The 10,922-nt window shown below is 44.9% G+C and overlaps 1 protein-coding gene across 2 annotated transcripts; it reads left to right on the top strand.

Moving 5' to 3' along the window:
• The first annotated feature begins 288 nt into the window (after positions 1 to 288).
• Positions 289 to 10,920, top strand: TMX2 (thioredoxin related transmembrane protein 2). Of its 2 annotated transcripts, XM_086677358.1 has the most exons (8): positions 292 to 522; positions 7,472 to 7,532; positions 7,776 to 7,889; positions 8,153 to 8,229; positions 8,450 to 8,556; positions 8,994 to 9,059; positions 9,152 to 9,281; positions 10,037 to 10,920. In XM_086677358.1, exons 1-8 carry the CDS (start codon positions 334 to 336, stop codon positions 10,181 to 10,183), a joined length of 891 nt encoding a protein of 296 aa, XP_086533484.1. In that variant the 5' UTR covers positions 292 to 333; the 3' UTR covers positions 10,184 to 10,920. The 2 variants fall into 2 exon arrangements, with proteins under 2 accessions (XP_086533485.1, XP_086533484.1); XM_086677359.1 differs by lacking the exon at positions 10,037 to 10,920 and having other exon boundaries at positions 289 to 522; positions 8,994 to 9,048; positions 9,152 to 9,276.
• Positions 10,921 to 10,922: the final 2 nt, after the last annotated feature.

The following is a 10,922-nucleotide window of genomic DNA, read 5'->3' as shown; positions in this document are numbered from 1 at the left end:
CGCCTACCTTATTCCGGCAACTACTTCCGTCGCTTTATGAGAACGTTCAGGAAGTGCTATCTAACCTAATTAAATTCTTCTCTGTAGTTCTCCGTTCGGGACAGTCGCATATCCAATAAAATGACTTAAGTGGAAAAAGCGACAGCTAGATCGACCAATAAGGTGTTAAATCCCTTTTAATTGCTTACCTACAGCAACGTCCAATGAGAGATCTACTTCCGGGCACAGAGGCGGTGCATCCGAGACTAGGCCCAATGGCAGTCTCAATGGTGAGGGAGGCGGGGCCAGGCCTACAGACGTCGAAGAGCGGCGGGCGCCGCAAGGGCTGGGAAGATGGCGGTCCTCGCACCTTTAATTGCTCTGGTGTATTCGGTGCCACGACTTTCACGATGGCTGGCCCGACCTTACTATCTCCTGTCAGCCCTGCTTTCTGCTGCATTCCTACTCGTGAGGAAGCTACCTCCTCTCTGCAGCAGTCTCCCCACGCAACGCGAAGACGGCAACCCGTGTGACTTTGACTGGGTGAGCGGACCCCGCGACCTTGACTGTCCCTGTCCCCAGCGGTTGCATGCGGGAGCCTCGAGGTTCACCTTTTTGAGGATACCTGAGGTTCCCAGCCTGTAGCGGACATACGGATTGTTAGAATGTAGGGCCTGGACCATCATCGAGCCTAAACCACTTCATGTTTAATTAAGACGGGAAAACAGGATATCCTGCACAGCAGGCTAGCTCTTAGTGTTCTTGAGTCCTGGTTCTGTCTCAGCATTCCTGCTGGCCAAGAGCCGTACCCAAACTCTACACATTTACAGTGTTTTACAGGGCTGCCCATTATGTAAAGTCTCTTGACGAGCCAGTGAAATAAACAAGGCGGGTAGTAGTATTCACGTTTTATTGATGAAGAAATTGATCTCGGCGTGGTTAGGCGAGTTGCCAAACTAATCACTAGTGAGTCAGCTAGTGAGTGATTGCGACTTGAAACCACTGTTTTGGCCATAGCACCTGCACACTCTTATCAGCCGTTTCTTAGTCCAATTAATATTTCCAGAGTGGGCACTATCTGCTAGGCACTGCCCTGCGTCCTCCGGACGTAAAAATGAACACAGTTGTTAAGGTCTGTTAAAAAGGGATTGTAAAAAAAAAAAAAAAAAAAAAAAAAAAAAATTGTAAAGAAATCTATCTCAAGCCTCTTGCTGTACTTCCTGAGTAGGAGAGGAGAGACCGCTCGGAAAAATGACTTGAAGCTCTGTGCTCTCTCTGCTGTACAACAGCACCTGTGTTCTGAGGGAGGAGGGTCAACCTCGGGTTTTGTCTTTTTCTCAGACCCCCAAAGGAGTCTTGACCTTTACCAGAACCCACTCCTTATTTTTGTCCTCCATTCCTTGTTTACTCATTCATGTTTCCTCTGTCCTTAGTGTTCCTAATTAGCTCAAGTGTACCCATGCTACTTTAGAAGATCCTATTTTTATCTAATACAGTAGTCCATCTGTCCCCCTCCCCTGTATATCTGAGGCGAGTGGGGAGTAAATATTCATTGCAAGACCCCCAGTGGTTCCCTGAAATTCTGGATAGCATGGAGCCCTATATATATGATGGATTGTCGTATACATACATACCTTTGGTAAAGTTTAATTTACAATTTAGGTACAGTAAGAGATTAACCACAATAATGATAAACTAGGACATGTATAACAATATAATGTAATAAAAGTTATGTCAATGTGGTCTCTCTCTCTCTTTCCCTCCCCTAAAGTATCTTACCATACTATACTCATCCTTCTGATGATGATATCGGATGATAAAGGGAGGTGAAATGAAGTGAGGTGAATGTCATAGTCACTGTAACATAGCATTAGGCTACTATTGACCTTCTGTTGATAAGTCAGAAAGAGGATGATGTGTTTCCTGACCGAGGTTGACTGCAGGTAACTAAAACCACAGATAAGGGAGGACCACTGTATTCTATACTGATTTAACCAAAATGGGACTCAAAGATACAAGACATAAGTGGGTAGTAGTAAAGATTTTAATAAGTGTAGGGACCTTTTATAGAACTAATTTCTTTGTATACTCTCCTTTAATAATATGTAAAATACTGGAGTTTTTGTATTTTACTATTTCTCTAATAGATTTTTTTTTTTTTTTTTAACTTAGAGTTTATAGCCAGTGTTTGTTTTCCTGGAAAACCCATGTTTTACTGATTTATCTTGGTGACTGAGAAGTTAGGGTATTAAGGTAAATAATGTTAGCAATAACAGCTAAATAAAAATAAATAACAAGAGGCACCTGAGTGGCTCATCAGTTGAGTGTGGACTCCAGCTCAGGTAGTGATCTCATGGGTTGTGAGTTTGAGCCCCACATCCGGCTCGCTGTTGTCAGCCTGTCAGTGCAGAGCCGGCGTCAGATCCTCCCCACCTTGTTCTCCCAAAAATAAATCAAATATTTCCTAAAAAAGTAAACCTCAGATTTTCAGTGACTTAACAAAAGTTTATTTCTGTTTTATTAAATAAAAGGAAAGAATCAATCATTTTGCATTGTCTGTATATATTGTCTTCCAGAGTACCCAAATAATTGCTAGGGGAATGTTGACTTCTTAATAGACAAATTTGAGCTAATAAATACAGAAGGACTGATAGAATTTAAAAATCATTTAGCAAGGATGCCTGGCTGGCTCAGTCTGTGGAGCATACGACACCTGATCTCAGGGTTGTGAGTTCAAGCTGTATGTTGGGCATAGAGCTTACTAAAAAAAACCAGTCAACCAACCAAAAAACAGGTAGCAACCCCTAATGGGATAATAAACCTAGGCAACGATCATCTGTGGATGCTAAAACCATCTCTAAAGGGATGCAGAAGGTGGTGCTAGATACTCCACCAATGACGTATTTCTTGCAAAAGATGTGGATTTCATTGTATGCAAGCCTCTAGGTTTCATTGCCACTTTATAAAAAATACAGTGGATAGAAAATCATCATCAGAAGAACACATAGCATCAGTTTGCAAACAGCCAAATCCAGAAAGCGGGAAAGTTGACAGTTCATATGACTGTCTTTTTTTTTTTTTTTTTTTTAATGTTTGTTTATTTTAGAGAGAGCTCTCAAGAGTGGAGGAGGTGCGCAGGGGAGGGGTGGGGGGAGCGGGGCAGAGGATCCGAAGCAGGCTTTTGCTTGTCTGCAGTGATGGCGGCAAGCCCAGTGAGCAGCTCAAACTCGCAAACCTCAAGATCATGACCTGAGCCGAAGTGGGATGCTCAGCCAATTGGCTGAGCCACGCAGGCGCCTGGATGCGTGTTTTCAACAGATACATAGCCTAGGGTAAAAAGAAAGAATAGATAGCCTTTAGAGATAAAGGAAGGCCAGAGAAACACATCAGCTAAATGTACTGTGTGGACCTTCCTTGCTTGTTCCTTATTTGAACAAGCAACTGTACCAAGACAGTTTGAGATAACTGAGATCATTTGAATAAGGACCAAGTAGTAAATGACAGTAAGGAATTATTAATTGTGTTAGATATGACAATGCTATTTTGGTTTGTTTAAAAAAAAAAAAAAAGAAAAGCAGGAGAAGTCCTGGGGAGCCTGGCAGGCTCAGTTGGAAGAGCATGCAACTCTTGCTTTTGGGGTTGTGAGTTTAAGCCCCATGTTGGGTGTAGAGATTACTTTAAAAAAAAACAAAACAAAAAAAAAAAAAACCACTTAAAAAAGAAGGGTTCCTTAAAAAAAACAAAACAGAAGTCTTTATCTGTAAGAGATACACACTGAAGTATTTACAGATGAAATGATAATAGTTAGAATTTGCTTTAAGTTTCTCCAAAACAAGTGGGTAGCATAGGTGAAATGGAACCGTTTTGGCAAAACATTACTGTTAAATCTGAGTAGTAGGGATTTATTAAAGTATTGTAGGGGTGGAAAATTAGTTTTCTTTACCTTTTTGAGGTCTTAGCTGAGACCCCTGTAATAAAAGACAGATTGAAAACAAGAGGGGGGCCCCTGGATGGCTCAAGCATCTGACTCTTGATCTCAGCTCAGGTCTTGATCTCAGGGTCATGAGTTCAAGCCTCATTTTGGGTTCTGTGTTGGGCATGCAGCCTACTTAAAAAAAAATAAAAGCAGTTAAAAGATAAAGTTTATTCATATGTATACCTCATGTGTACATGAAGATACCCAGGGAAAATGAATTAACTCAGAAGTGGATTGGAACTCTGGCTTATAGGGGCGCCTGGGTGGCTCGGTTGAGTGTCTAGCTTCAGCTCAGGTCATGATCTCACAGTTTGTGGGTTCAAGCCCCGCATTGGGCTCTGTGCTGCTGGCTCAGAGCCTGGAGCCTGTTTTGAATTCTGTGTCTCCCTCTCTCTCTGCTCCTTCCCCGCTCATGCTCTGTCTCTTTCTCTCTCTCTCTCTCTCTCTCTCTCTCTCTTTCAAAAATAAATAAAAACATTAAAAATTTTTCAAAAAAAAAAAACTCTGGCTCAACAAAGAGCAATACATTTTTGGAGAAATGACCGGACAAAGGAAAGAACTTTTAGGCTTCAAAGGGCAGCAAACTGTGGGAAGGTAAACTAATGGCAGATAAAGTCCCATTAGTTATGTTAGGTCCCTCTGGTGCTGTCTCCAGGCTGATAGGGTCTAAAATTGTCTCCCTTGATTAACTTTTGGCCTTCCTGGTAGAGAGGGTTGGAGGAACACCTTTAAAAATTTATGTCCTGCTTTTAGACACAGAGAGGGAGGGCAAGGAGCTTTTCTTTTAATTTTTTCCTATCTCTTTTTTTTTTAATTAAAAACTTTTTTTAATGTTTATTTATTTTTGAGAGAGACAGTGTGAGCAGAGAGAGAGAGAGACACAGACTCTGAAACAGGCTCCAGGCTCTGAGCTGTCAGCGCAGAGCCTGATGCGGGCTCGAACTCATGAACCATGAGATCATGACCTGAGCTGAAGTTGGATGCTTAACCAACTGAGCCACCCAGGCCCCCCATTTTTTAAAAAATGTTTTTAGTGTTTAATTTTGAGAGAGAGGGAGAGACAGAGTGCGAGTGGGGGAGGGGCAGAGAGAGAGAGGGAGATCCAGAATCTGAAGTAGGCTCCAGGCTCTAAGCTGTCAGCACAGAGCCTGATGGCGGGGCTCGAACTCATGAACTGTGAGATGATGACCTGAGCTGAAGTCGGACACTTAACCTACTGAGGCCACCCAGGCGTCCCAAGGAGCTTTTCTTACATCTATTCTTAATTGCTTTTAAGTCCAAAATTATTATGCAGAATAATCAAAAGTAGCATATTTTGGGGTGGCAAATTCCGCTACCTTTTAGTGTCCTCTCTACTTTTGTGTGTATTTGCAACTTTCCATAATAAAAGGTTTAAAACTAGGAACAAGCAGGCAGAACAACTAAAGGGGCAGCCGCTTTGCATTGTTGGTCTGGAACCCCAGTCCACTCTGTTGCCTTATGGTCATCCTTGCATCATCCAGCCAGCAGACAAGACAGAAGGCTGAATGCAAGGCCACATGCTTTCTTACTGCCTGGCACAGACATGGCACATCGCTTCTACTCACGCGCCACTCAGGAGTGCTGGTGCACAGTTCTACTTAGGTGCAGGTGGACAAAGAGCATCTCACTGCCAAGTACGCCCAGGAGGAAAGAGAAACTGGTTTGGAGTATACATGGCCAGTCTTTGCCATTGACCCACTCTGTTTTCAGAGAATATTCCTTACAGTCCTATCTTTGTTCTCCTGCTAGACCACAGTCCTTTTTTTTTTAAGTTCATTTTTCCATATTTGCTAAGTCCCAATTCTAACCCAATTCCATTTGTGAAAACTCTTGCTCCTTTCTGCTGAGGATGATTTAGTAGGGTCTGTTGTATTCCCTGACCCCCACTTTACAGGTCTCTTTCTAAAGTCAATTACTTTTTGTTGGAGATTGATGCTAAAAATCCAGGACCTAAGAGGTCCCTGAATCCCAGCTGTAAATCACAGTTGATTAGCTCTGTCTGAAATAGTGATTTGGGCACCTGTGTTGTAAACAGAAAGGTCTGGAAGCCCTCTCAGACCATCTAACCTCTAGTTGCCCCTCCTCCCATGCTTTCTCTCACATGGTCCTTGTTATTCTTCACTGTGGTCTTTACTCTTTGAAATTACCTTGTTTGTTTCTTTGTTGTGATGATTGTCTGTCTCACAGACCTTCCAGTTGAGAAAGTGAGAAAGAACTGGGAGCCCAGGATCCTGAAAAAGGGTTTCTGAAGCTCTGAGGTCTCTGCCAGCTTTCAAATTCGGTCAAAGGTGCTTGGATTATCACTATGATTGTTGAATGGGGAGGAATGATTTAACATAAGCAATCCCACCCCACCCCCCCACCCTCCCCCCCCCGCCCAAATGAAATAGCCAAATACTGTATTAATGAAATATTACAGAGAAGGTTTCCCTGGAAAAGTTTTATTCTGCCAGGGTCACGCTGAGTTGGTTATATTTTCTTAACAGTTTTTATATTTTTATTTAATTTTTTTATTAAAAAAATTGTTTTTAATGTTTATTTTTGAGATGGAGAGAGACAGCACAAACAGGGAAGGGGAAGAGAGAGAGGGGGACACAGAATCCAAAGCAGGCTCCAGGCTCTGAGCTGTCAGACCAGAGCTCGATGCAGGGGTCAGACTCATGAACCGCGAGATCATGACCTGTGAGCCGAGGTAAGCGAAGACGCTTAGCCGACTGAGCCACCAGGCACCCCCAGTTTTGTTTTTTTTTTATTATTATTGACTTATTTTTGAAAGAGAGGGAGAGAGAGAGACAAAGAATCCCAAACAGGCTCTGAGTTGTCAGCACAGAGCCCAGTGTGGGGCTCAAACTCACGAATGGTAAGATCATGACCTGAGCCAAAGTTGGATACCTAACTGACTGAGCCACCCAGGCGCCCCTGTCTTACAGTTTTATATGGTACCGGGCTTTATGCAACTCTTTCATACCCATTATCTCATTTAATCCTCACAGTAATAGATATTACTAGATATTGGAGCAAATAGATACAGTTCCATCAAGGAAACCAAAGCTCAGAGGTTAAGTGATCTGCTGAAAGACACCAGCCAGTTTGCGGCAGGGGTGGACCCTGACTGGTGGTTTTCCCACTACATCTTAGCTGACTGCAATTATTTCCTTTTTTTCCCCTTTTCCTTAATGTTTATTTATTTATTTTGAGCGGTGGGGAGAGGCTGAGAGAGAGAATCCCAAGCAGGACCACTGCTTGGAGCAGAGACGCCTAAGGCGGGGCTTGAACCCACGAACCGTGACATCGTGACCTGAGCTGAAATCAAGAATCTGAACCAACTGATGCTCAGCCAACTGAGCCTCCCAGGCGCCCCTCCGGTTCTTTTCTGTCTTTGCTGACACCATTCCCAGAGTGGAGCTCTGCTGGGTTTTCTTCCCTTTTTGGCTCCCTTCCCCACCCACATCATCTCTGTTTATGGCATTTCCTGTCACTTTGGTTCTCTTCCAGAGAGAAGTAGAGATCCTGATGTTCCTCAGTGCCATTGTGATGATGAAAAACCGCAGATCTAGTAAGTGTAGCCTGCACCTCAGCTTCTCGAGGTTGGGACTAATGCCCTCTGGCCGTGCTTTCATTCTTATTATGCGAGGGGCATGATTTGGTGAAGGAGTCCCACATTCCGCGCCAAGGCTGAATTTGATCTTGAACTTTTATCCTCTCCCCCCTCTCCCGATCCAAAGTACCACAGGAAGAGAGACAAACGGGATATAGGAGTATGCAGCCCAGCCTGACCTGTGACATCTTTGTGTTTCAGTCACTGTGGAGCAACATATAGGCAACATCTTCATGTTCAGTAAAGTGGCCAATGCAATTCTTTTCTTCCGTCTGGATATTCGCATGGGCCTGCTTTACATCACACTTTGCATAGGTAAGGAGATTGGTTGTGGGACCCGAGTTCCGACCCCAAACAGGCTTCTCCATACCCTTCTTCTGTATGTTGTACCTCATGAACTACGTGTGTGGCTCAGGTGAGAAGAATCTACAGAAACTTTAGGAAGAGAGAAACGTGTCCGTGGTCTGTGTGTGTCCACAAAGTGTATTCTTTGGTGCCTGAAATCTTCGAGTCGGTTTGCAAGTAAATCCCCTGCTGAAGGTCTTATATGTTTCCTCTGACATCTTTTTTCTGGTTAGTGTTCCTGATGACGTGCAAGCCCCCCCTGTATATGGGCCCTGAGTACATCAAGTACTTCAATGACAAAACCATTGATGTGAGTGCTCTTTCCTGTTTCTTGGGTCCCTCGTGGGTGACCTTGTATCTGTGCTTTTTCCTCGCTAGGAGGAGTAACGGTGCTTCAGAATGGAAGTGAAGGGCCCTGCGGTTCATTACCAGAGCTAGGGAGCGGTGGGGGGAGAGGGAAAGCCAGGGGGAGGAATCAGACCCGGGAGCCCGTGTGGTCCAGCTCACTGTTTCTTCCCTGTGTGTGGCAGGAAGAGCTGGAGCGGGACAGGAGGGTCACCTGGATCGTGGAGTTCTTTGCCAATTGGTCTAATGACTGCCAGTCGTTTGCTCCTATCTATGCTGACCTCTCCCTCAAGTGAGTACTGCAGAGGGTGGGGGAGGAAGGGAACTGAGGTGCCGCACTCTCCCTCTCATTGTTTTTGGCCTTGATTTTTGCACATTGCAACCAAAGCCTTTTTTTTTTTTTTTTTTTTTTTTTTTTTTAAGTTAACTCATTTATTTTGAGAGAGAAAGCATGCACACACACAAGTAGGGGACAAGCAAGAGATGGGGGGGAGAGAGAGGGAATCCCATGCAGGCTCCGCACGGTGGCACAAAGCCCGATGCGGGGCTCGAACTCACGAACTGAGAGATCATGACCTGAGCAGAGACCAAGAGTCAGTTACTCAACCCACTGAGCGAGCCACCCAGGTGCCCCAGCTAATGGCGTTTCTCCCCCCTCCCCAAATATGTGGACTTCTTCCCTTGATCCATTCCCTTCTTTCACTATGTTAAATAATGTATTTTTCTCAGGTACAACTGTACAGGGCTAAATTTTGGGAAGGTGGACGTTGGACGCTACACTGATGTTAGTACACGGTATGTAAAGGCCTGGACAGAGGGTCTGAGCAATAAATCACTTTAAGTGACATAGACAGATGCATTTACAGAGTACTTTCTGGGCCCTGTAGGTACAAAGTGAGCACGTCGCCCCTTACCAAGCAACTCCCTACTCTGATCCTATTCCAAGGTGGCAAGGAGGTCATGCGGCGGCCCCAGATTGACAAAAAAGGACGAGCTGTCTCTTGGACCTTCTCTGAGGTATCTGAAAGAGTGAGCGAACGGTTTGGAGAAGGGTGTGGAACAGTGGTAGGCTTTGGAGCTCCACTCTGATTCCTGGCTCTGCCACATGCCCCCTAGTTTTGAGAGAGGGCACTCGTTACCAGATTTATTTATTTATTTATTTTTTAATTTAAATTTTTTTTTTTCAACGTTTATTTATTTTTGGGACAGAGAGAGACAGAGCATGAACGGGCGAGGGGCAGAGAGAGAGGGAGACACAGAATCAGAAACAGGCTCCAGGCTCTGAGCCATCAGCCCAGAGCCCGACGCGGGGCTCGAACTCACGGACCGTGAGATCATGACCTGGTTGAAGTCGGACGCTTAACCGACTGCGCCACCCAGGCGCCCCTCGTTACCAGATTTAATTCATGAATTTATTCAGCAAATTTGTTGTGCTTCTCCCATGTGCCAGAATTGCTAGTACTGGGGAACGGTTATTAGTTACGATTCAGTCTCAAAGGCCCTCGTACCCAGTCTGTAGGCCTGTGGATCACAGGGTTGTTTCGTAGAGTACAAGTGTAGCTGTAATTCTTGGTACAGTGATGGCCACATAACAGGTACTTAACTAACTGTACAGGGTTGACTTTTCCAGTACCCAGAAAGGGAGAGTTAGGTTAGAGTTGGTTCTGTCCTCTCCTTCCTTCTCTCCTACACTGTGTTTAAATATTTCTGACTTCCTAGTAAGAACTCTCCTTTCCAACTGGAACCCTAATGTGTGCACCTCTTTTGCGCAGGAGAATGTGATCCGAGAATTCAACCTGAATGAGCTGTATCAAAGGGCCAAGAAGCTATCAAAGGCTGGAGATCATATCCCTGAGGAGCAGCCTGTGGCCCCAACCACCACGGAAGTGCCAGAGGGGGAAAGCAAGAAGGACAAATAGAATCCCTGCCTTCTCAGTGCTTCCTCACCTTTGAGGCCCTGCCACCTTTGAGGCCCTGCCCCTTCTGTAACCACAGGCCCTGCCTGAGGCCTGGGCCTCTTATTTATGTTTCCCCTTTGGCTCTGCCTCAGTCAGGCAGGGTGCTGCTTCTGATTTTAAAGAGGCTTTCAGGGAATTGACAGGCACCCTCCGGGAAGGCCTCCACTGCTGTGGCCAACTTTCACTGGAAGGAGGGAGAGATCTCTGATGATGGAGGAGGAAATGCTTGCCTTCCAAGCTTGGGTCCGAGTATCAGCTGCTGTCCACCACTCACATGTCTCCACCGTGCGGTGTTTTCATCCTTCCTCTTAGTGGACCTGCACAGTCTGCCTAGATTATATTAAGCCTAACAGAAAATGCCTAGGTATGGAGTCTGCACTAGGATTTTTCCCTCAAGGACCCTTACTTCTTTAGGCATTTCTGGCTTGGTCTGTGGCCTTCATTAATAAGGCTAACTTTGTCATTGGTCCCCAGGAGAAACCTTTAACCACTGAGCTTACTCATTGGAGATAGTTTTGAATAATCCCCCTAATTTTTGGAGTTGGGGAGGAAAGGGAATAGGTTTGAGACGTTCCTTTGTATGGTGGGGCTCAGGAGAAAGCCGCCCTTGGGCAGGTATGAGGTTTCACTTAGTCTCCTACCTACTCCCAACACCCAGTTGATGGTTTTCAATAATAAAGACTGGGATTTCCTTTTGATT

Source organism: Puma concolor, chromosome D1 (genome assembly GCF_028749965.1).
Source record: "Puma concolor isolate L17-30 chromosome D1, mPumCon1.1.hap2, whole genome shotgun sequence".
In the NCBI taxonomy this organism is placed as follows: Eukaryota; Metazoa; Chordata; class Mammalia; order Carnivora; family Felidae; genus Puma; species Puma concolor.
This window is presented reverse-complemented; position numbering and strand designations above follow the sequence as displayed.

Bases quoted from the DNA above. Each gene is read 5' to 3' on its own strand.
- TMX2 (XM_086677358.1), top strand. From the start codon at position 334: ATGGCGGTCCTCGCACCTTTAATTGCTCTGGTGTATTCGGTGCCACGA. The intron at 523-7,471 runs GTGAGCGGACCC...GTTCTCTTCCAG, and splicing joins ACCCGTGTGACTTTGACTGG to AGAGAAGTAGAGATCCTGAT. The intron at 8,230-8,449 runs GTGAGTGCTCTT...TGTGTGTGGCAG, and splicing joins TCAATGACAAAACCATTGAT to GAAGAGCTGGAGCGGGACAG.